Source organism: Haliotis cracherodii, unplaced genomic scaffold, assembly GCF_022045235.1.
Source record: "Haliotis cracherodii isolate W230 unplaced genomic scaffold, xgHalCrac1.p SCAF_2, whole genome shotgun sequence".
NCBI classification, from domain to species: domain Eukaryota; kingdom Metazoa; phylum Mollusca; class Gastropoda; order Lepetellida; family Haliotidae; genus Haliotis; species Haliotis cracherodii.
In genome coordinates this window covers 33,846,392-33,871,636 of record NW_027266275.1, presented here as the reverse complement: position 1 = coordinate 33,871,636, position 25,245 = coordinate 33,846,392, and the positions used below count along the sequence as shown (strand labels likewise).

General features: G+C 39.7%; 1 protein-coding gene across 3 annotated transcripts in view; it reads left to right on the top strand.

Moving 5' to 3' along the window:
* LOC139468014 (glutamate receptor ionotropic, NMDA 2A-like) overlaps positions 1-25,245 on the top strand; it is a 200,111-nt gene that overhangs the window by 170,100 nt on the left and 4,766 nt on the right. For all 3 annotated transcript variants that reach the window (XM_071249667.1, XM_071249668.1, XM_071249669.1), the window contains 11 exons: positions 1,471-1,604; positions 6,156-6,339; positions 9,230-9,356; positions 12,787-13,004; positions 13,560-13,692; positions 14,731-14,917; positions 17,436-17,561; positions 20,567-20,787; positions 23,377-23,537; positions 24,336-24,520; positions 24,842-25,077. In XM_071249667.1, the coding sequence (XP_071105768.1) occupies positions 1,471-1,604; positions 6,156-6,339; positions 9,230-9,356; positions 12,787-13,004; positions 13,560-13,692; positions 14,731-14,917; positions 17,436-17,561; positions 20,567-20,787; positions 23,377-23,537; positions 24,336-24,520; positions 24,842-25,077 (1,912 nt within the window). The remainder of the gene's footprint in view (positions 1-1,470; positions 1,605-6,155; positions 6,340-9,229; positions 9,357-12,786; positions 13,005-13,559; positions 13,693-14,730; positions 14,918-17,435; positions 17,562-20,566; positions 20,788-23,376; positions 23,538-24,335; positions 24,521-24,841; positions 25,078-25,245) is intronic.

Sequence of the window (25,245 nt, the reverse complement as noted above, 5' to 3'; positions counted from 1 at the left end):
CATGATAAGAAACGTCGACATTTTCGGGGTCGATTTGCCACAGTAAAACCAAATCTCATAATTGTTGGCGATGAATTCAAGGCCCTTCGTTCACGGTAAACACAATACTGATAACAGTTTGCGTAAGTATCCTGTGCCAAAGTAACCTGACATGGTGGAACGCTGCTCATGATGGTAAATTGTGTTCTGTATTGTTTACGGAACACCCCGACTAGTGCTGTCAGAAGCATAATACAAATTCTCTCTAACGCGCTGATTCAGCGTCTAACAACATTTATGGCCAGAATTATGAGGTAGGAAGAACTTCGTATGCCTTTCCCCCCTATCCATCTGATTATATGAGCATCGGTAAAACAATAAACACATATTCTTTACACATGTGAATAACATGCTTGAATAATTACCTCCACATTCCACATCAAAAGAAGACACATGCATACAAAAGAAGATACTAACAAATACAATGCAACAAAAAATCATTTCCAAGCAAATTAGTATTCTCAGACATACGCAAGGTTAATACTCATGACAGTGTATAAAGTCTGCCACGGAACCAAGCTAATCATCACAACTAAACAACGTATTAGCTCTACATTTTATCGCAAAGGTGGTATTAGGATATGCTGCAATGGAATCCCATCAGCCAGAACAACGTTGATACGAAAACCCTCATAGGTATGAAGTCTTTGAGAGTCATTTAGAAGTCGGGAGAACATAAGTACATGGCACATGACTCTTTTTATGGGACATAAATGATAAAGAATAAAAGAAGTTGCTATCCATAGAAAGTGTCATGTATCCCCGTAGGGACGTCTTCATCTGTTCGAAGGGCATACCATCGATTCGGTCATGTTTCGTCCATATTGTAAGAATATATTTATTGAGTGAGTGAGTTTGGTTTAACGCCGCTTTCATCACGATTCCATTTGTATCACGGCTTGTCAGCTTAATGTGGGATGAAAGGGATGAAGCTCACAGACGTTTCTCACACCTTTGAAACCCACGATCACGGGCATGGTGCCCAGAACCCTGAAATAATAATCTGGGAGAACCGGGATTCGAACCCAGAACCAGAAGATTTCTTGCGTGTCCAAGGGACGTAACTCAGCACAGCGAAATAAGGTGCCTGGAGCGACGACTGGGGCACCAGTGCCAACATACATGTACATGTATTTAGGTTTTCATTCCCTACATATATTGGCTTAAACTCACGCCATATATATTAGTTATGCAACGTATCAACATACCATCTGTATTATAATATTAACTTAATTTAATAACGTTTTCATTTTCTTATCGTCTATTGTAATTCATAAGTCTATAAGTTTACACAGAGATGTGTATCATTCATAACACCATTACAGCTATACAAGTAATGTCAACACATGAAATCATACTTTTGTCAAGATTAGTAATTATAAGGCCATATTTTACAGTCTGCTGCAAATAATAATCTTTTCAATATTTCAGATTAGAAAGTAAAAACATTATGGATTACGCACGTAACCTTGGTCTTACAACTGTGGACTACGTATGGATATTAACCCAGACAGCGATACCTACGTCAAGATACGCCTCCAGATCCTACCATCTCGGAATGCTTGGTGGGTACATGTACTGGTGTAACACCTGGTCTTCATTCTGTTCTCAATGTGTTCGTCATAGTGGTCAGTACATTTTGGTGTATCTGCTGCTGACATTTCTTTGCCTCAGATGAGGCTGACGCGGTGAACGCCATCTTACGTGTCACGTTAATTGGTGGTCTATAAACTTCAAGATAGATTGCTGTCTGTCTGTCTGTCTGTCTGTCTGTCTGTCTGTCTGTCTGTCTGTCCTTCCGTTCATCCGTCTAATGGGTCACATATTGATGTGTAAAAATACAAAATCTTAACCTGCGATCATTCTTTTTCCACAATCGCGGTCATAAAATTAGTCACTCATAACATATATCCAGGCACATATCATATATCAACATATCGCTTGTACGATTAAGAAATTGTTTCCTATTGATGCAGTAGTTATAGAGTACACACTTCAATGTTCGTCTCTTCAAACAATAATGACACTTTTGTATCACTCATCTGTTTTGTCCCTGGCCTTGTTTGTTGAACAAATGCCAAAGTTCCTCCCATTTTGTCAGGATTAATAAGAAAACATTTCTACCTGCCAGACACTATATTGTACATTAGTATTCCCAAGACAGTTAAATGTCAACCTAACTCTTAATTAAATTTTCAGTTGTACTGTCTGATCTTGCCTAGCCTTTACGACGTTATAACGCGGAGTGACACTGACGTAGTATTCATTTGGTTACTTCTTTGTAATCTCCTTGACATTTAAGAAACCTGATATTGGCATATATAATTGTTCTAAATCATACCAAAACACGATAGTTTAGGGTGATGAATCCAATAAAAATAATTATCAGGCTATCGTAACGGATAAAAGTATCTTGCGAAGTATTTTGACAGACATCACATAGATTCGAACAAGTATGTGTGAATAAGGGTCTAACGCCGCAGTCTGCAAGTTCACATCTTTATGATGGTGAACGGTACACCATCGAGCCAGGCAAGCAGGAATGGGCCACGAGACATACCATCAGGCCCGTATTCCTTCTTCTATCTTCGCCTGGAAAACCAATGGTTGATAGCATGAAGAATATGTTAACGACCAACGTTATAATATATGACAAGACAGGTAACCTACCCATCTTTTTTAAGGGCGAAGTGGTAGTGAGGTGAAAATGTTATAACAATTGAGAAATAAAATATACTTGATATTAATAAGAGGTGGATTGAGGTGAGGTTTTAAGTCGGTTTTAGCACTTATGAGGGATTAAAACCGGTTTTTAGTGCTAGTCCGTCGAGATACCATGCCACAATTTGACATGAATACCCCAAGCAGACACAGTATACTGACTCTGAGCCGACCATTCCTTGCTTTTATTCTCTTAATGCCGAGCGCATTGTGTGCGTGCGTGTGTGCGTGCGTGCGTGCGTGCGTGCGTGCGTGCGTGCGTGCGCGTGTGTATGTGTGTGCTTGTACTAGTCCGGACTAATGCCGATGTTATAGTGCTAGCCCATTGAGATACCATGCCGCAGTTAAACATGATTACCGCACTCAGACACAATATACTAACTCCAAGCCATCCAGTCCTTGTTTTAGCCCCTTAATGATGAGCACCAGGCAGGGTAACAAAAAGTACCATCTTTTAACGTCTTTGGGTACGACGAGGCCACTACCACTAGACCATTGGGGCGGTCGTTACATGTTTTAACGTCTTCTGGTACGACACGACCAGGGGATCGAACCACCGACCATCCGTTCTCCGAACAGACGATCTACCCACTAGACCACAGAGGCGCCTCGGATTTTAGGGAACTACTTGTACGGACCAACTCCACCAAAGATTAAACATTTTTCAAATTGTAACGGTGCTCCTTTGTTGAGCACAAACTTGATCGAGTTCTTGGAACTTTCGACTGTAAAAGTGTAGTTTAAGTGACGTGCAGAAGCAGCTTCTCCTTCTAGACTCTACAAATTACCGAAAAGCAATATACCAATCAGAGGATGTACTTTATCCGTCTAAGATGTCCTGAGGATGTACGTCTAAAGACTCGAAAGGAAGTAACTTGTACCTTGCCTTTCCATATAAGATGAGATTGTGGGATTCTGGATACCTCACAGTCTACGTCAGACAAGATGTGTATCGTGAATCTTGTCCCATGTGTATATGGAGACACATATGTTTTCCTATTTGATGGACCTATCTATAGATCTGCCATTGTCGTTTTAGAGCGAGACTTTCACAGTCAAATCCAATTTCTGTAAGACTCCCTGGAAATCAATATTTTTTTCTTAGAGTTATTTTCTTAATTTCACACACCAGTGTATTTTATTCACAGACAGGGTATTGTAAACACTTTTTCTCTGAACAATTGTTACCATCGCACCACTTGGCAAGTTTTGTGATAGATTTTCACAAAATTACTAATAGTTTTCCTGAAAGCATTCTACAATGAATTTCTTGTTTTCGACGTGTTTACAGCAGTGTATGCGTCTTGTCAGTTACTTATAACCCACGCATGTCATTCAAATGACAGTATTTCATGTCACAGACAAATTATAGGGCTTTAAACAACTGTTTCCTGACATGTGTTATTCAAGAATTAACAAAACCTCATCTCACATACAATCACAGCGATCAGAACTTATAGAACGGATTATGAAGGAAGGAAATAATATAAATGGCGCTTCCCAAGGAAACATCACCCGTGTAGAATCTGGTTGACTCGCCGAATTAATATTCCGTTTTTCGATGAAATGTTTCTTTACCATCTGATATAGCCACGGCTACATGTATCCTCCAAATTCCAATTGCATAAAGTAAAATTTTTTCCACTTCGTATAATGGCGTTTTTATTTAATAAGATAACATTCAATTCACGCTTGATATGAAACGAGAGATTGATTTAACTTCAAGTATTTTCTAATTTTCCCCATTACTTGAATTGAATGTTACGTCTCTGTACTTGCTTTTTTCGTATTGCATGCTAGAATTTGGTTTGAGAGTTGCAATCCATATCAATATATTTGTATTAATCAATAACAAAACGTTTTGAGATCTCGAAGCACTGCGAATCTTCCAGGAATGACAGTTTGTATATACCATCCCGAATAACTACCATTTGAAAAGGATAGGTGTCTCATATTTACATTGATGCACTGATCCTCCACGTAGGTGTTAGGTAATTACATAATTACATTTTGTATGATTTTATTTCTTTTTGGATACACAAACAATATGTTTACAGAATATAGTTCACATGCAATCTTGAATACATACAAGTTACAAAGTATATCTATAGATGATAACAAACAAAAACTATTCCAGTGTCATATTTGGATTGTGCAAGTTCATGGTTTTAAACGAATAGGTGGTGACAGAGAGACCAAAATGTCATGAACTGTGTGTATTTACATTGTGAATATGATATATTTCTGTCGATGTAATATGAATCGGCTATTTCTTGTTTGATGTGTGGGAAATTTGGTATGGAGTCGGACAAGTTTGATTTTAATATGTTTTGCTTTGATTATGATTTAATACATCATTTCGTTTATGTTGATATTTACTTTGTCAAACCAAGACGCTTGTGCCACAATAGCAGCAAGTACCCCAAATCATGATATATATGAACGTCACTTCCACAAGCCAGTGCCGTTACATATTCCGTAAAGCTTACGTGATGTAAAATGAATTGATCAAAGCACCGCAATGACGTGCCTCTCAGTTGCACTTGTCGGTGACCAAAGGTTAACGTTAGTACTTCTTACTTGAAATAATTACAGTACATATCTTTGCATTAATCTACGGCCATTTACCCAAGGAAGTAAATAGTTAGTAAAACGGAAGGATGATTAAGCGAAATTTTACGCCACCTTTAGGAATGTTCAACCGACGTGGATGGGATATCAATGCCGCTTCCCGTATTGTGCCTATATTACAATCAAACTCAGGACTTTGGCGTGACGAACAAACCCTTTAATCCCTATACTACACAACCAAACATGAATGACAGCGCTGGAGTGAGTGAGATGGTTTTTAATGTCGCGTTTGGATTATACAGTAAACTACGGTTATAACGAACTCAAAGGGGCGTTTTATTTTAGTTCGTTATAACCGTAGTTCGTTATAAGCATATGAACAGCATAACTACAGCAAATAGTCGGGACCAAAAAGTAAGTTCGTTATATCCGTCAGTTCGTTATAAGCGTGTTCGTTTTAACCGTAGTCTACTGTATCACACATGTAAGGTCAATGTGGGACGAAATACCGATGCAGGTCTTACACAGTGCCTGCATTTGTGCCGCTAACAAACCGAGAACAATATCGTGGCGAATCGTGGACGCGACCTCACGATTATAGTTTTTGGGCAGGCGTAAAGACGCATATGTACACAACAATTTGTTGAGCTTTTGACGACTGGGCCACATTGGCCATTATAACTGTGATAGCACTGGAATTGTTCTGGGTGTATTTGAAGCTTAGTGATATGAAACTCAGCGTCCATAACCCCCATGTCATCCATGGTTGAACCCATTACTCTGTGCGTCATATGATAAACCTAACTTGTATGTGTCTTTCCTAGGTATTACCTACGACCACCAGAAAGACGCCATGGAGACGGCGATAAAAGCTGCTGTGACCGTGTGGGTGACTGGGATGCGGAACATGGTCAACAAGAGAATGATCCAGAAGGTGGACCTGCACCCGAAGATCAACTGTCAGGATGGGGGAAGGATGTACTGGAATGACGGCGAGATCATATACAAGTAAGTCAAGTGAGTGCTTGAGTGATTTGGGTTAAACGCCGCTTTGAACAGTATTTCAGGTAAATCACGGTGTGTCAGTTTGCTATATTGGAGAAAGGCACGAGCACGGTTGGCAAATGATAATCGTAGTCTGGGCGAATCTTGGATTCCAACCCACGATCATCGTGTCCTGGCAAAACAAAGCAGCGTAACTCTGCACTGCGACCGATCGCGATGTCCCCTGTTGGCCACACAAATATTACTTATCGTTATTATCAAAGGATAAAAAATGTCCATGAGGAGGAGAGAGAGGAGAGAGTGAGGAGAGAGGAGGAGGATCAAGAGGAGAGAGGGGAGCGAGAGGAGAGAGAGAGAGAGGAGAAAGCGAGGAGAGAAAAAGTGAGAGAGAGAGAGAAAGAAAGAGAGTGGAAGGAAAGCTTTGGTGGCGAATGGATCCATGCTATATATCCTAACATCTTGAATATATCAATATATGATACACTGGGTGATCAGGGTGTCTAGGATTGAAAGTAAAGATCACGTAACAGTGCGAAAGACATGATTATACCATTAAGAGGATGAGAATAATCAGGCTGTATACTCTGTGTAAGATTTAACACTGCAGGAAGAGTGTTTATGCCCTTGGAAAAACCACAGGCTCTCCTGTGCCCATGTTCTCAGTGCCTCTTTTTCTGGGTTAATTACAGTATTTCCCCCTGTAGGTTACTCGACGTGAGAATCTCTCTCATTCTGCAGGTTATTGATAGTTATCTATCGGAACAATGTTCCTTGTCTTGCTTCTGGAACATGTGTGAAATGTTAAGTTGTTTTGTGGACAGGATGAAGTGTACATGCCACAGCTGGTGTTTCCCCCACTTAACATGCCTTGTGTGATACACTGCATTCCAAATTCGCTCGTTCATTAACACCTACGAGTGATGGAACGAGAGCCGGTTCCTACTGTAATACAACAGAACAAACCGATATACAGTACTAGTACTGATGCATCCAGTTTGAAACGTGGGAACTGAGCATACCTACTGATAAAAAAAGCAAAAACAACGCTAATCGCATTAATGTTTTAAACTGAACATTAAAACTATTAATCGTATGGACTATATGATTTTCAAATTGATGATTTGTTTTTCTGACAAGATACTTTCAGTACAAAGGCATTTTGTGTCTTTGTAATGCTTAGGGTCATAAGATAGTCACACTTCAATAATTATTCTACTTTCAAACCATTGTACCTCTGCAGGGAAAATAGAAACAACTTGTGTAATGATCAATTACATTTGTGGGAAGGATTGAACTGGTTTGAATTTCTTTTTAGAGACAAAATATATTGTGAAATAAAAACTTGTGAAAATAGTTACCTTTCTTTCAAGACACCATGCATGTCTCACGAACAGTTTATGTTTGGGGGGTAAAATATGAGGAGAATTCTTGTTCTACCAGTTTCTTTCATGAGCTCATTATTTAAAAAAATCCCGTCTGGTTTAAGGACAGTTCAAAAGCATGTTTGCAGGATGCATAAACAAAACATGCCTGTATCTAGTTTCAAGCACATGACGTTCTCACAAGTCTCTTTTGCGCCCGGTGTATCAAATTCATAGAGTACAAAAACAGAGAATTAGATGTTTAAATGTCAAAAGTTACATGAGAGTTAGAGTGTTTTACCAGCGCTCCATTTATAACCTGACGGAAGATTTCATTGCCCTTAAGAGGCCTTTATATGATGTCATTGCAATGGGAGGTGATGGAACAGCAGTGGAGGCTAATGATTGCAACGGATTCACATTGTGTTCCAAAAGGCTTAGCCAAACATTACAGCGTACATTTTTTCTATGGGCGCTTTATCTGATGATGGAATTAACACATTTTCAGTACGTTTCCTAATAGAAACAGAACGTATTATCCACGTCCGCGTGAGTGCTCTTGCTAAATCAATCCCCATATCTAGTATTACTGACCAAGATCAATGTTACCAAATTGAGAAACTGAACCTAATTAAATAAGATGAGCTTTGAAAGGAAACAGACATGTGAGTTTGTAGTTGGATTTACACCAACATCCAAATCATGTAGTATCAATTACTCGATAACTGCGCATGTCCGGTAATTACTCGGTTTTAGGAAGTAGGGATCACCGCGCAATGGACGGGGGCACGTGAGTGTTGTGGAAGTGTTTCCCCAACAAACACCGGGAGCGCTAGCGGAAGTCAGTTTATGCTGTCATTACGAAGTCAGTCAAACATCCCCTGTCTATTGTTAGATGATAATGGTGTGGCTTCAATAGCTACTTTCCGAATTACTGTCATTTAAGAGCGTAAAATACATTTGTTCGTGTTAAACTGGTTTTGTAAACTTTCCTCCCAGCAGAATGACTCGTACTATTGATGTAATATGATCTGGCGCGGTCTTTGTGCACAAGTGTCAGTTACATCGTCATTTTGTAGTTTATCGACCATAGTTTAGATCTGAGTTCAGTGAAGGTCATATTCCGGGCGAAAAGTAAATAATTGTTGTATTGCTTTGTATAAACTTTCCGAATGTGTTCATATGACTACAATAAATCTGTCATGGCATGGCAGATTAACTTAAGTCAAATAAAAAAAAATGTAGTTGTATATATGATGGTTTAATATGAATACACATTTCTTAGATGTGTCGTCACGCCGAAGACCCGGGTTCGATTCCCGACATGGGTACAATGTGTGAAGCCCATTTCTGTTGTCCCCCGCCGTGATATTGCTGGAATATTGCTAAAAGCGGCGTAAAACCATACTCACCCACTCTTAGATGTGTCTAAAGTGAAATCATGGAAAATAACGCTACATTGCCTTGAACGATATATCGATTCAACGGATTTCGAGATGACTAGTCTTCACCCTTTGTCGATACTATTGCAGTTTCATGAAGAACATCACAGTGACACGGCCTCCGATAATATCGTTCAACAGCTCAGGAGTCCTGAAGTTTACTGAGCTGAAGATTGTGAATCTCCAAGTTCGGGGTACAGGCAGGAAGTGGATAGAGGTGAGCATTGATAAGGATACTTATTGTTACCAGACTGGGATGATTCGTGATTTGAAACCATTGATTTGATTTGAAACCATTGATTATGTTGGAAAATGGGCAATATGTATATAAAAAAACAGTGATGTCACGATAACTGAAAGACATGAATGACAGTTCAGATGAATATTCACTGACCCTTATGAGGTGAAAAACCCTTCTTTCTTGTTTGGGAAGTATATTTCAATTTGGGAAAAGGTATGCACCAACAAAACACTGAGGCATGATAAACGGCCTCGTGACTGAATGTGGATTGCTAGCAGCTTCAGTAATGGACTGAATAGAATTTAGACGTAATGCCACGGGTCCATTACAGGTGAAAATATTTTCGTCGTGTTCTATAAATATATTTCATCATGTTTGTGTTTGTGCATGTGTCAAAATTGTTCACACAGTATGGTCAGAATAGGCCATAACGTAATGGCTCTTGCACCAAGTGTCTTTTCTAAAATCCTCCTCCGCATCTTTCCTCATATCTTGGAGAAAGAATTTAATACTTCTTTCTCAACTCAGTTTGACACTGCAACGAAGCTAATGCATGTATTTAAGTGCAAATTTCGGCTTGATAAATATATGATCCTCGGATCACACAATGAATTAAGGTTATGGTCTGTGCATACATATACCACAGTATCGAAACATCTCAAGGCATAAACTCTCCACGGAAAGCATATGTGCCCGACAAGATGATTCCAGAAATTCTACAGAGACTGCAGAAATAACTGATTTTGTCAAAGGAGCAGGCATCCGCTCCAAATCCTGGTTTAAGGTGGCTGCCATTGCGTACAGATCTAACCCCTAAGGTTGAATGAGGATGAGTATCGAGACACTAGCTCTGAAGCAGTTGGCCAGCGCTCTTTGTAGAACTGTTTTATGAAAGATTGTACTCTGTGATGGAATAAATATAATATGTCGATCCGCCACATGCAAGAAGTATGTATGTGTTATTGAATCAACAAGGGTATTTGGTGTATTAGTACCGTCAACTATATGAATCTGTTGGGACAGTCTGCCATCAGAATTCGTGTTACAAGTACAAAATGAGTAATATAAATGCAATGATATCTGAGGAGTGTAAAGGGGTAATGAGTTTACGAAGTTATAAAAGCCGAATGTACTACATTAATCTGTCACAGGGGTGATGTTACGCGAGACAGAAATCTATCTCAACAATTGTTGGACAATAAAGCAGCCTTCGCCGAAAGAGGTGTTTGATCTAGGAGTTTTTTATGACGCCCCACAAGCGTACAGTTATGTGTTATGTACTATTTCATTATGAATCCTAAGGGAAATATGGCCTTAATAATCGGTAAAGTATGTAGTAACTCATGTACAATGGGTTATATCGTTATGATGAAGGATATGTTTGCATGACGACGAGTGAGTGAGTGAGTCAGTAGGGTTTAACGTCGCTTTGAACAGTATTCCAGTTATATGTCAGCTTATTGTGGGAGGAAAGCCCGAAGTGATACAGGCCTCAGACGTTAACCACTTTGGTGAAATCCACGTGGACGGGTGAGGTGCTGAAAAACCTAGAATCTTAATCGGGTCGAACCGGGATTTGAACCCTGAATCACAGGTTTCTGGTGTGCACAAGGGACGCAACTCTGCACAGCGAATAGCGGCGCCTTAGACGATTTGGCTATTCATGCCCCCTGTCTCGACAAATCGACCTTTTCCCGCATATAACTACCAGCCTACAGCGGCATCGCAGGACCACATGCAAACAGGAAAGGCTTTCAAATTAGACTGAAAAGCTCGCATGATTGTGAAACGATGTGCTTGTGTATTTCATTTCGAACAATCAATAATATCTGTGATACTCACTACACTGTATCGTGTTCAGTATTCTGGGACACCGTGCAACATGTTACCCATTACGCTTTGTTGAGTCTTCACATCAATTAAAAACTGTTGACAATTGTACATACAACGTACATTTACACATTGTACCATCTGTGACCTCATTTTCTGTGATTTCATTTATTCTCGGATGTTATTTGGTCAATATGGTCATCCATCTTATATTGATTATAGTTCATTTAAAAAACAAACAAACGCGTAAGTGCCAGAGGCAATACCTTTGAATTTGTAAAAAATATAAGTGAATAATGCAACAGTGTGACGACACTTTAAAGGTGACTAACTAATTATATAAAAGGACTGTAAGGCCTTCGATCAGTAATATCTGGTTTTCAGACTTCACTGAATTCGGTCATCAAATCCCAATCTCGTCCCGTTATGATGCTTGTTAAGTTTGCACCATACTCGTGGTCCTGGGTGTCACCAAGGGGGTAAATGTTGTCATGATCAGTTAGCCTTCGCTCCAGCATCAAACTGACACACCGTGATGTAACTGCAATCTGCTGAACAAAGTGCTAAGCCACTCATCAAAATGGATAATCTCTGTTTGATATGACTGTAGGGGCGGTCGAGTAGCCTAGTGGTTAAAGCGTTCGCTCGTCACTCCGAAGACCCAGGTTCGATTCCCGACATGGGTACAATGTGTGTAGCTCATCTCTGGTGTCACCCGCTGTGATAATGCTGGAATACTGCTAAAAGCGGCGTTAAACCATACTCACTCACTCACTTGTATGATTGTATATTATCGCGGGCTCTATATTATCGCGGTATCGGTACATCTCGTAATCCATGGCCGCTGTCGACTGTTTACTTATGCAAATCTAAGTGCGATATCCCATCCCTTGATCGAATACAGGACTCGTTGCGGTACGTCTCAGCTACTGGTTGGTATACACGTAAGCTGCTGTTATGATGGTTTCTAGAAGTTTTTGAAGTGGAATTACCTCTACCTCCATTGGAAATTGGTTAGATAAGAACACATTTGTTTGGACGATGTCCCTTGACTCAACCTAGGTCGCATGCATACTGATTGTGCATAATCCCAAACAGGAAGTGACGTAAACCACATAATCTACACGTATCACGTCATAAAATAGTTACACCGCGATATATAGAGTTACCCGTCCTTGAGTCGCTAATGACAGGTAATTTGTATACCGAACTCCGCAAAGGAAATCAGCAATTGATGTGTCATAAAAGTTTAACAAAGAACAAGAAACATTTTGCGTACGGCATATTTGATAGGCTAGTAAGTGTGCACCATTATGATCCATAATAAATTAACTTACCGCGGTTATATAGCGTACTTCATAATAAAAGTGACGCACCCCATCATGAGGTATTTATGATAATGATTCACTGTAAACGTCTTTTAAAATAAATATTATTTAAATCTCTTTTAACATAAGGCACGCAATAATAAATGAGACACAACAGAGAGTTTATAACTTTAAAGCCTCTTATACGTGTCGTAGAGTACATATTCTATTACGTACTTCTAGAATATCTTTCTCTGTCTTGTCCTTAGGTAGGCAAATGGACAAAAGAGGGATTGGTCATGCAAGACATCACGTGGCCAGGGGAGGCAGCATCACCCCCTGCCGGCAAACCAGATCGCCCGTTTGTCCGTATCGCCACCCTGAAGGAAGAACCGTATGTGATGTACGGGGAGCCCAATGACGACGGCAAGTGTCAGCTGGGAGCCGTGCGCTGTGACATCTTTAACAGGGACGAGAAGAAGAGAAAGTGAGTTCATCAAATAACTGATGCTTCGAATTCCTGAAAATAAAGAAATAAAAATAGCCGCAGAGCATATCATCTGTCCAAGAACTCAATGGTGATACTGGCGAAGCATGACAGATCATTGTGTCCAAATGGGACGTAGTGCTACCATTCCACAGGATCGTTTGTATAGTCGTACATTGATCTAATGTTTCGTGGAATATCTGTTCGGGGAACCACGAGTTCGATATAAAATGTTGTATGAACCGACATGAAAAACATCACCAGTAATGCTGAAAACATAACAGAAAGTAACTCTCATGCCTGTTTTGATGATTTGATGAAGAAGCAATGTTACTGAAAACAGCAGAACACATACATCTTCAATAATAAAAAAGCTGTATATCCCTTGTCTGATAAAGATATATATTTATATATCCTTTTGAATAATGTTGATTTCATGTATGCCACATGGTATTGCTATTTGCAAATACAGTTTAAATCATGACACTATTGTTGTAAATGTCCATGTTAAAACAATAGGCATCATGCACGACTTGAACGTACTGACTCTTACAGACTCAGCAACACCACGGTGGAGAAATGCTGTAATGGTCTCAGCATCGACCTTCTTATCGATCTCAGTCAACAACTGGACTTTGACTACCATCTGTTCGAAGTTGACGACGGTCAGTGGGGAGCCATAAATAGCGTAAGTAGTGTACAACCGATACCTCATCCGCTCTGGTCAGTCAACTCTTGTACGTAATCATGCCAATACAAAGTTACACATCTTTGCTGGGGGCACGGGTGGCCCAGTCTTCTAAGGCGCCGCGATTCGCTGTGCAAAGCGGCGTCCCTTGGGCACGCCAGAAACTTTGATTCTGGATTCGAATACCGGTTCGCCCCGATTATGTTCCTGGGTTTGTCAGCACCATACCCGTGCACGTGGGTTTTACCGTGGTAAACGTCTGAGACCAGCATCACTTCGGACTTTCCTCCCACATTTAGCTGACACGCCGTGATATAACTGGAATATTGTTAAAAGCGGCGTTACACACTCACTACACCGCTTTACTGATACAACGAAGGTAAAATATCCAAGTTACTGCTGGAGAGATGTCATCAAAAGTATTTGGTGTCAGAGAAAATTATTTTTGTCACTTCTTTAAGCAGTCTATTATTTTCTCGGAAAGGAGGAGACTTGTTTAATTTGGAGGACCCTTAACACACTTTATCTTTCAGATTATCCAGTGAATCTATGCATGTGCCCCAACGAGTGGTTATAACCATTTGCTACCGCAGAAAAAAATATTTGGACACAAATTTAATATATACATATACAAATAATTTTTCTGTGGTACCGAATAGTAAAAGCCACTTGTTGAGGCACATTGCCATGTTGCAAGTTGCCGTGTTTCAAGAAATACCAGATTCGCCTTGATTTGGAAGTTTGATCACCAAGGACCATTTACGTGCTCGTGGCTTTCTCTTTCACTTCCATAACCTAAATTAGCTGACTCACGTGGTATTATTAAAATATTTAAGATCTTCACTCACTCATGAACAGATACATATACATGACACATTCCATTTACTTTAGCATGACCTGAATAAATAAAACACACGCACATTATCGAAACACTTCAAGCATATTGTTATTACAAATATGTATATTCAAATTAATAATCATCCTCGACAAAAACATTTTGCAATCAGCTAATATCAGTGTTTATATGGTTGCCTCCAGGTCACTGGGGAGTGGAACGGTCTGATCAAGGCACTGACGGATCAGAAGGCCGATATGGTCATCACGTCGCTGAAGATTACACCGGAGAGGAACTCTGCAGTGGACTTCTCAGTGCCGTTCCTGGAGACTGGCATCACGATCATCGTATCCATCAGGGAAGGGGCCATATCCCCCACAGCGTTCCTCGGTGAGCAGGAGAGAGTGGTTGGAAGAGGGGAGGGTGGGCATGGAATCGGTGACGAGGGAAAGGGCTTCTAGAGTGTCAGTAGCTACTGTAGAAAGGATTAATGTTTCCCGAAAATCGAAATATCCAGTTTGTATGCAACGAAGGAATCAATTATTCAAGGTGGTATTTTCAGAAATTTACATTTGCAAGTTTTTTGTAACAACGAACTGCTTTGACTATTTCAAAACGAACCAACAGAATTCAACATGCAATTTCGGTTAGGCAGTTCGAGTTCAAGTCGATGTGAAGTGTTGAAGACTACAAGAGTTATTTAGAAAACTCTCTGAACACTATCATTTCACAGTGTCTTATCTGTTATCAGGTATCTCTAGAAAGTGATGAAACACAAACCTCAACAGATAGTTTGTAGTGGAAATAACGATTGGTGACTATAACAGTCGTTAATTTATCACTTGTTCAAGGCCATACTCCCACTTTCAGAATTAGTTTGAAACCAAGGAATTCTATGTTTGTGTTTACGAACTATACATCAAAAAGTATATATAAGACGTCCAGTGTTCGTAAAGTTAACCTTACAAATACTAATTTGGCATGGTAGGGAGTGAGGGTGAGGTATTGTTAGAGTCAAGATATATCTTCGGTCACTGCTTAAAGACACATGATTTTTTTGTTTGTTTTGTTTTTATAGAAGGAGGAGCCCAACAATTTTTATGTTTCACAACTCAAGACATGACGTCAAGAATGTCCAGCGAAACATGTTTTTTTCAAAACCCGAGGCAAAATTAGTTGTGCCTGTATTTCCTGGAACAAATTATCATTTTCAAAACAGGACAGCTCCCCACTCATGAAAAACAAACAATGGTCGGTCTCATGTTTGTGTTTAAGGTCCGGATATAACAAGCTCAGTGAGGTCGTCAAAATCAATTAGTTAGCACTAAGGTATATTACTAATTGTAAAGAAATTGTTACGGAAATTATTAGAGATGTTCACATGGATTAGAACTAGACTTCATTTCAAGACATGCATGCTGTGAACATATAACAACACATTTTTTACCATATGTTCGGACTGTTTTTATCCATATACCCTAAGACACTCACCTTGCTCATGTTGAAATACGTATTAAGTTAAATGCTTCCTTAAATCTCATTGATTCTAAAATCAGCTTTTTCGACACACTATAGCTTCACGTCCACATTTAGTGCTGTGTACCGTTTTGTGTTACTGTTAGCATAGAAGGGTCATTATACATACAATACCGTGCTTACTTTTGTACATATAACTCACCCAAACCAAAATAAAAATGTTTTTAACTAAATTTTTAAAGTATTTGCGTTTTGTGATGCACATACTCTAACACATAACATCTGTATCTGTATTTTTTCTGTATCTATATTCATGAAATCAGAGTATTTTTCTTGCAAATAGCCAGTCCCGGAGAAGAAGACGACCTGCTATTAACTTACTCGACTTGCATTTCAGAACCATTTGATGTTGCATCATGGGTATTTATCGTACTGATAAATATTCATGCAGTGGCAATTGGGCTGTACTTCTTTGAGAGGTACACCCCTGCCAATCCTGCATTTACTGTGCACAGGGAACGTAGCCCAGGTAACCTGGACAGCCATCTACATGGTGTTGTTGGTCTTAAATGTGTCTATTGTTTGGCTTCTTTTGGAAGGGTCTTCACTGCATTATCTGGATCTATCGCTATATTTTTAAAATCTTGCCCTTAACTCTGGATCATACAAGGAAAAACGCCAATAGGGTCGAAAAACCACGAGTCGTGTAATTTAGAACTTATGTATATCTTCGAAATGCTAATATCCAAGTGATTGAATTTACTCGATTGTTCTTCAACCTATAATTTGTCGATACACTGTATTCACTTTTGAATACATAGACAAAATAATAAGCTGAGTCAATACCTATTACCGTTCTCCTTCAAGGCTGATTATATGTATCAGCCTCGACATTTTTTTGTAGTCAAGACACCTACATGTACCAGACAAGACGTTCCCCATGACTAACATATAGTCTGTCAAATCTTTTATTCCACAATACATTTTCCTTTTTCAATATCAAACAAAAACCTTTTTTCTGATGCTGAGTTTCATGTGGAATAGCCGCTAGAGCTGGTACAGGCTCTTATATAAACCTAGATTGGTTTTGTTTTCATAAAATACATATATTCAACAGTCCTGATACATCTTTCATTCACACCATAGATAATAGAATTGAATTCATTTTATGTTTTAATTTCGACTGTCGATCCTATACTTTTGGGAAGAAGTTTGTATTTGAGACATCTGAGTGTCATGGATCCAGAGTTAAGTGCAAGTGACGTACACCATACACACAAAGGTATTGTAGTTCATACGTCACCAAACACTCCCAACTTCACCCTCTTCGTTCAAACTCACGATTATTATCCTTACAAAGCATTTCACCATACTCCTCCTCCTCCTAAAGATCGTTTCGTTGATTTTATGGTGTTCTGTTTCTGGCTTTCAGAACCTTACGACTACCCATCTTGGTGCTTAATTCTCGTGTTCAGTGTTCACGCAACTGGGGCATCTATTTTCATATTCGAGTGGCTGAGCCCATATGGGTTGAACCAAGGATTGACCACAATGAGAGGTAACTGAGGTAAATCGTCAGCAGTGGCGTCACGGGCTGTGGGCCTAGGTCAAATTCATGAGAGATTTTACGAGCGCATCCAGCTATTGCTGACTTCGCACTCGGGTTAATTTGGAAAATGCACAGATTTGCCAGCGTTTATAATTATTTAATTAACAGCCAACAAACGCGTTAAGAGATTTCACTTACAATTCCAGCTGACTTTGTACTGAGGTAACAGCAGAGAGTAGTAAGCGAATGGTTTTTAACGCCGCAGTTAGGAAAACCAGTTACTGCAACGATCCATGTAATCGGGACCCGATACTAATTTATTCGGCTCTCACTATACAAGTGAGGTCCTCGGAAGCTATCGGGAATAGCCACAGAGAAACATAACAGTTAATTGAGCACAATGTCCGTGTTTCCCCACCTGTCAAGTCCACCTGGTTGTGGTGTTGTATTCTGACTGTTTACACCTGGTTATTGGATATACTGATTGCATTGTTCTTTATTATATTATATTTGTATTGTATTGTATCATATTTCTAGAAATGTCCATTTTGGACTTCGCCAAGCCAAACTCGGGCTTTTTTTCAATTGGGTGCAATTCATGAGGCCTTCATCCTCGAAGACTGCTGAAAGCGTCCTCATTAACTTACCCTAAAATTACCATAATGTGCATCACGTTTCACTTTTAATAAAAAGCAGAGGCATCATACAACAAGGAAATTCGATACCTACACATAAAGGGGCTAATATGAATAGGTTTGACCTTTTGATCATTACAACTTAGTCCTTCATAGCCCTACAACTAAAAGTTTTGAAATTATTTCAAAATATTTCTAATTGGCCGAAAATAATTTTGTAAACATTTTTTATTTAACACTTTTCATCAGAAACAATACATAAATGTAAAACTGTCATTGTGGAGCCCAAAACCATCGAGATCAGAACTTGAAGTCACGTTTAAACCGTTTTACGTAATGTTTTGTCAATCGACCAAACTAATTTTTATGTAATATAATACGTATACCTAACAGCAGTCTGCGTGTGTCGTTAACTTTATTTCCTATGAGGTCATATATGCCGAATTGGAGTAAATCATTGAAATGGTTAGTGTATAGGAGTACACATTATACTTTTTATCTACGTTATGAAATTCAGTGAAATATGAAACATCCAACAGAGATGTAGAAATATTGAAAGAATGTTCATGTGAGGCATTATATACAGTCAAGTTCCGTTAATCCGACATTGTTGGTTGCATTTGATTATGTCGGATTAACGAGAATGTCAGATAAACGAAATTAAGTAGTATCTTAAAAGGAAATATTCATATTGTTGTGTTACATTGTTAGCAGAATATGTTTTCTAATCATGCAACTTCCAAAGTTTAACACAAAACTACTATTACAGACTGTATGACTATTTCGAAATACTTTTTAAAGCATAGTCTGGAATGGAAGTCGCCAATTTGAAACTAGTGCCGCAATGCATACGAAAGCTGCTTTCTTATATTAGTGGCTAATGCATCAAGTGTACTGATAGTCAAACTAACATGATGTTAATATGAGAAGGCTTCGAATTCTGTATTGTGACAGACTGTACGGTTGTGATTTGCCGTATTGATTAATATGTGTGATGACATTTTTAACAGGGTTTATTGATTTTAAAGCATAAGCCAAAGCTCGTCATAATTCTAGTGCAGTACAATATGAACATTTTATAGATGGTTAATATTGGTTTCACGGTGTGTATTACGCTTTCTGCGATCGTCATTAGTATTAAGGGACACTTCTGAGCATCCTCAATATCTCCAGGGTTCGCATTTCGGTAAAGCTACTCTAACCCCTGTATCATTCCCGTGGTTCTTGCGATCGGAAATTACCCGCTCTTGATTTTCAATCAAAAGTCAACATAAGGGAAAATGTAAGGGAGATATCTCGTATTACCTAGAAATCAAAGCCACCGACAGTTTTGATGGACATGAAGACATCCTTTTCGTCAAAAAAAAATTGGGGGCTTTCTTTGGCGTGTTAGTCAGTTTTTAAAAATGTCGAATTTCTCGCAAACTCGATCACAATCAATCAGCCAACCCAACACTGAGGCTGGTTTGTAAGTCGCATTCTTACTGGTACGTTAGACCTTGTAGCGGAGGGAATAGATTTGGCAAATGGAAGTCGAGGGCGGGTAATTTGAGTTAGTGAGTGAGTGAGTGAGTTGGGTTTAACGCCGCTTTTAACAGTATTCCAGTCATATCACACGTGTCAGCTTAATGTGGGAGGAAAGCCCGAAGTGATGCAGACATTTACCACTTCAGTGAAACCCACGAGCACGGGTATGGTGCTGACAAATCTATAATCGTGGCGAACCGGGATTCGAACCCACAATCATAGGTTTCTGGCGTGCCCAAGGGACCCAACTCAGCGAATCGCGACGCCTATGACGACTGCCCCCCTCCCCCCCCCCCCCCCCCCCTCCCCCCGTGCCCCCCGAGTAATTTGAGATTGCGAGAACCACGATCATGGATCTAGGGGTCAGTGTAGGTTTACCGAAGTGCTAGCCCGAGAGATACAGAGGGTGACTTCTTATGTCAGTGAATTATGTTTCAGTGCAACCGGTCTTCCATTGAAACCAATTCAGGTAAAGATGGATGTCAAAAACGGTTTAGATCAGGATTTGTGCTGTGTGTATGTCGAAGACTATTTTGGAAAACCCTTGTATTTGGCATAGTTTCTGTTACAGAGTAAAGCAAAATGTTTCTCGGGCATGGAAATGTCAGAGATAATTTGTATGGCATATTCCATTCATAAAATACAGTATGCACAACGCACCCATGCCTTGCAAATTAACGTTATAAGGTAATTGTTGATTTAATTATATATCTGCAATATATATTATATTAACTAAAGAAATGTCCAACCAATTTCAGAATAATCATGTTCGAGAAACATTTGATTTAATAACTGGATGTTCTTTCCTGTAGTGAGGACACTTGTACTCCACATTTATTGTTTTTCTTCTAGACCACAGGTTTTCTCTATTCCGGTCGTTCTGGCTAATATGGGCCATGCTATTCAGTGCCGCAGTTTCCACAGACACTCCAAGGGGCGTCTCCAGCAGGTTCTTGGCCAACCTGTGGGCTCTGTTTGCGCTTGTGTTCCTGGCCAGCTACACTGCCAACCTGGCAGCCTTCATGATCACCAAGGAGGAGTACTATGATCTGTCCGGTATCCAGGATTGGAGGGTGTGTATGCAAACAATGAAGTGCTCCAGAATGTAACACTGTAAAACTAAAGATGACATTAATGAGCTGGCTGAACGTGTGTCATCGTACCCCAATGGCAGTATGCAAATAACAGAGGAAGGAAAACCCGGGAATGATTGCATGAGCAACAGTCCACGCAATCGTGGTTCTTTACCACCTATCAGCCAAGCCACCCAATCATGCTCTCCCGATAAAGATTGGATAAGGGAGTTTAAGCGTTGAACTTAAAAATTTAACATCAGTTGATGACAACCTAGCGTAACAATCAAGAACTACAATCAACTAACAATTTAAGAAAGCATGGAACACAGGGTACTAACGTGAGGAAATCAGAAACAGTGACCACATACATTACATTAAAGGACTGCTATATTCAGTATTCTTTGAAGTATGAGACAATGTTCATGCATAGATCAGTCAAATACATCCCAAACAAGTTCTACAGCAGATACACATAACTTGTAGATAAACATAATGTGCGTTTTTCTAGGTGTCCTAAGCTCGTTAAATGCATTGGGTGTTGGGAATATATACTGCTATTCGAACCTTCAAAAACTGGTACCCATGTACAATATGCCGTTTATTACAAAATTTTGCATTGAAACATTCTTGCTGATAGATAATTTAGCATCTCGTATAAAACAAACGCTGAAAATCTTGGAGCTATTATTTACTCTTGAAACACGATTTCTCCCACCATATTTTTCTGCTTGTAGAAAATGCTATAACAATTCTTTGGATATCTATTTTACTTTACACTTGCCAAACAGATCGGTCTAGTATTGAACTGGTGCCTTGTGATGGTTTGGGGTTTTAAGTTTTTAATTTATTTTTTGGGGTGGGTGGTTGTATGTCATCACCTGGAGACTCTTGGTTTTGGTTGAACATCGTTTTGAACAATATGTCAGTTATATCCCAGTGTGATAAAGGTCTTCGAAGTTAACAACTTTGCCGAACACATCAGCAAGAGTATGGTTCTGACAAACGTATATTAGGGCGAAATTAGATTCGAATCCACGGTCGTAGGATTTTGGCATGCCTAAGGAACGCAACTCTGCATACTGAATTTGGGCGCTTTAGATGACTGGGTCATGCTACCGCCCGTGCAATGAGATGGATAGGTTGTTAAACAGAATGCATACTGTAGCATATGTTCTGATTAACGTGTTATATGATGGTTTCATGACGACAGCTGCAAGACCTTTAAACAACGACGTGCCAATGTTGACAGATATTACGAAACGTGTATATCAAGTCTTCTGTAGACAGTGCAGCCAGGACCACGTCTAACGTGTTACGTTGTAAAGTGATAAGACAGTTCCAGACGGGTTTGGCACTGTTGGTATGGGAGCTAGGTATACGATAACTTTTATTTGGAAATCCAGACGACGAGGGTGTATAATAATATTATCAGGCATACGAGACACTTAAGGGAGGCAATGCTCAATGCTAATTTCATTAGGGCTTTACCTTCGTGTCGGAATGTATTCAAGCATGCATACTCATGGAATGTGTTGGTGGTAAGCTAACGGTCAGACGGTCTAAAATTGTATTTTTCGTTTGTTTCTTTCGCATGTCGAAGAAGGTAAAACAAACTTGATTTCTTTAAGCATATTCATAGAATAACATATAGGAGATATGATAATATATAGAGATGAATAAAATTATTTGGCTGTTACTTTAATAGCTTCATGAATGAACATTGACTATTTGATCTCGCTTCACAGTGTCTATGACCATAACATATCAAATGGATAACATTAAATTTTGCATATTCCTCGAGGCCAAATTCTTCGCTCAGCGCTGCATTACATATTGTGTTATATATTCGCTCAGCGTGGGTGCGCGCTCCGGTGCCCAAATCATGATCTTAGGCAGGAAACGTCTGGTTTCCTTTTGCTGGAAACCTTCCGGAAACCTTCCCATTTTGGCTACGGAGGCTTTACCGGATAACTTCATAACCTGTCAAAAATTAGGTCGTACAATTTGTTGGATTAACTGTGAAGGACATGACAAAACATAGGTTAATTACCACAATATTGAATGCCGTTGAAGGGATCCACAGTATATTCGTATGAACAATTTCTCCCTGTTTTGTTACTTGTAAATTATGAACATTTAGGTATGTCAGACAGCACTATACATATATGCATGTTTCATCACAGTGACCTGAATGCCGGTTAATTGAGTATTATTTACATAGGGCTAAAAAGTATCAAGCATAGCGGATAGGATAAACGCTCACAAGAATATTATGAAATGAGTGTCCATGCCAGATAATATATATCCAAATAATTGCTATAGCATTTTCTGCAAGCATTAAATATTGGTGAGATAAATCAGGTTTCTCCTCCAACGACAGGGCGAATAAATTTCGTAAAAATCCACTCTCCTGCATTGCTGTCTTTTCAGAACTATTGTGCTTGTTCCTTCGCATATTTAAGGATTAGTTATACATATCTGAATATAGCTATGATTTAGTTTCGTTCCCATGTGGTATGCGTATTTGGCCTAATGGTAGGTTACAACATATTAACCTTCTCGTGAATGTATAATATATGATTCCAGCTGAAGAACCCGCAGGCAATGAAGCCTCCGTTCAAGTACGCCACCATCCCCAACGGCAGCACCGAGACCAACATCAAGAACAACCACAAAGACATATACAACTACATGAGGAAGTTCAACCTGCCTACTGTGGACGAGGGAATAAAAGCTCTTAAGAAACAGTACGTTTACTGTCGTTGACAGTCCCATGAAGGTTCCGGGTTAGAATTGGTCCTCAAACCAATGTTTGTCCAGAGAGGCGACCAACGGGATCGGGTTGTCAGGCTCGTTGACTTGGTTGTTGCATGTCATCGTATCCCAATTGCTTGGATCGATGCTCATGATGTCAATCACTGGATTGTCTGGCCCAGAATCGATTATTTACAGACCGCCGTCATATAGCTGGAATATTGCTGAGTGGACGTTAAACAATACACAAACCGTAATTACATAATATAGTTTTGGAATTCAAAGAAATTATTTTAAAGAAAGAGTTTGTTTGACATATTACTTGTCACATATGATTATATTAAATGTTTTTACTTGACTCATCGCAATTCATCAACTATAGTGAAAAAATGTTCCCTTGCACTTTTCTATCAGTCATTTTGAATACAGAATTATGTGTTTCCTATTTGTGCCATGAACTTTGATCGTGGGTTCAAATAATAAAAATGGAATATCAATATATCTTTGTGGCAAATTATTAATTATAACGTCAGCCATGTCACAGATGTCGCCCCCCCCCCCCCCCCCCCCCCCAATATATTCAGTTCGTTAGCAGGAAACACATATTTTCTACATTTTCTCAGCAACAAATGACTTTAGGCAATGTATGTATAGAAGAACCCATAGCTGCTGGCAACTCGTGGATTAATGTTGAAAGTCCATCAGGCTCGGAACTACTAAAATGAATTCACGGATTTTCTCGTGAGTAGTAGTTTAGTATCTAATTAAGCAAGGCCAACACTCTTCTTCAGGGATATCCATGCTTTCATCTATGATGCCACTGTTCTGGAGTATTACGCCGGGAAAGACGAAGAATGTCGCCTGATCACTGTGGGCAAAAGCTGGTACGCGATGACAGGATACGGGGTTGCGTTTCCCAAAGGTTCACACTGGATTAACAAAGTCAACAAAGTGTTACTGGATTTGCAGGAAGGAGGTGAGGCATTGTAGATTCACCAGGAACGGTACTGAATTATGTCTCGAGCAATACTGTGTCCATATTTTTGTCGACCACCTCGGTGGTTCCATTCCCGGCTGCGTCATGTTCATGTAGTCTAAATGCATTTTGGTGTTTGAAATTAAGTTTATTAAACCCAACAGTTTCGTGTATAGTTAGAGCTCTGATTAATGTAAGTCCAAATGATTTACAGATTGTCTCGAAATTACAAATACTTTTCTGTAATGAAATGTTTATACGGACAGAGTTCATTTTCTCCGCTAGTGCGTATAACTATCACGAACCTTGACTTACATTAAGGTGAAATGGAGCGACTACAGAAGTTCTGGCTGGCTGGGGCGTGTCAGAAGAAGGAGAAGACTGGCGTCTCAAGCCACACCCTCGGCATCCTCAACTTCACCAGCGCCTTCATCCTTCTCGCCGGCGGCATGGTGCTCGGTGCTATACTTCTCATGCTGGAACATTGCTACTTTAGGTTCGGTCGGAAGAGTCTGAAGAAGTGGGACACATGTGGTTGCTGCACCTTAGTCAGTCTGGTAGGTTCATCTTAGAATTAGGACGGTCGGGTAGCTTTGTGATTAAAGCGTTCGCTCGTCACACCGAAAACCCGGGTTCGATTCCCGACATGGGTACAATGTGTGAAGCCCATTTCTGGTGTCCCCCGCCGAGATATTACTGGAATATTGCTTAATTCGGCGAAAACC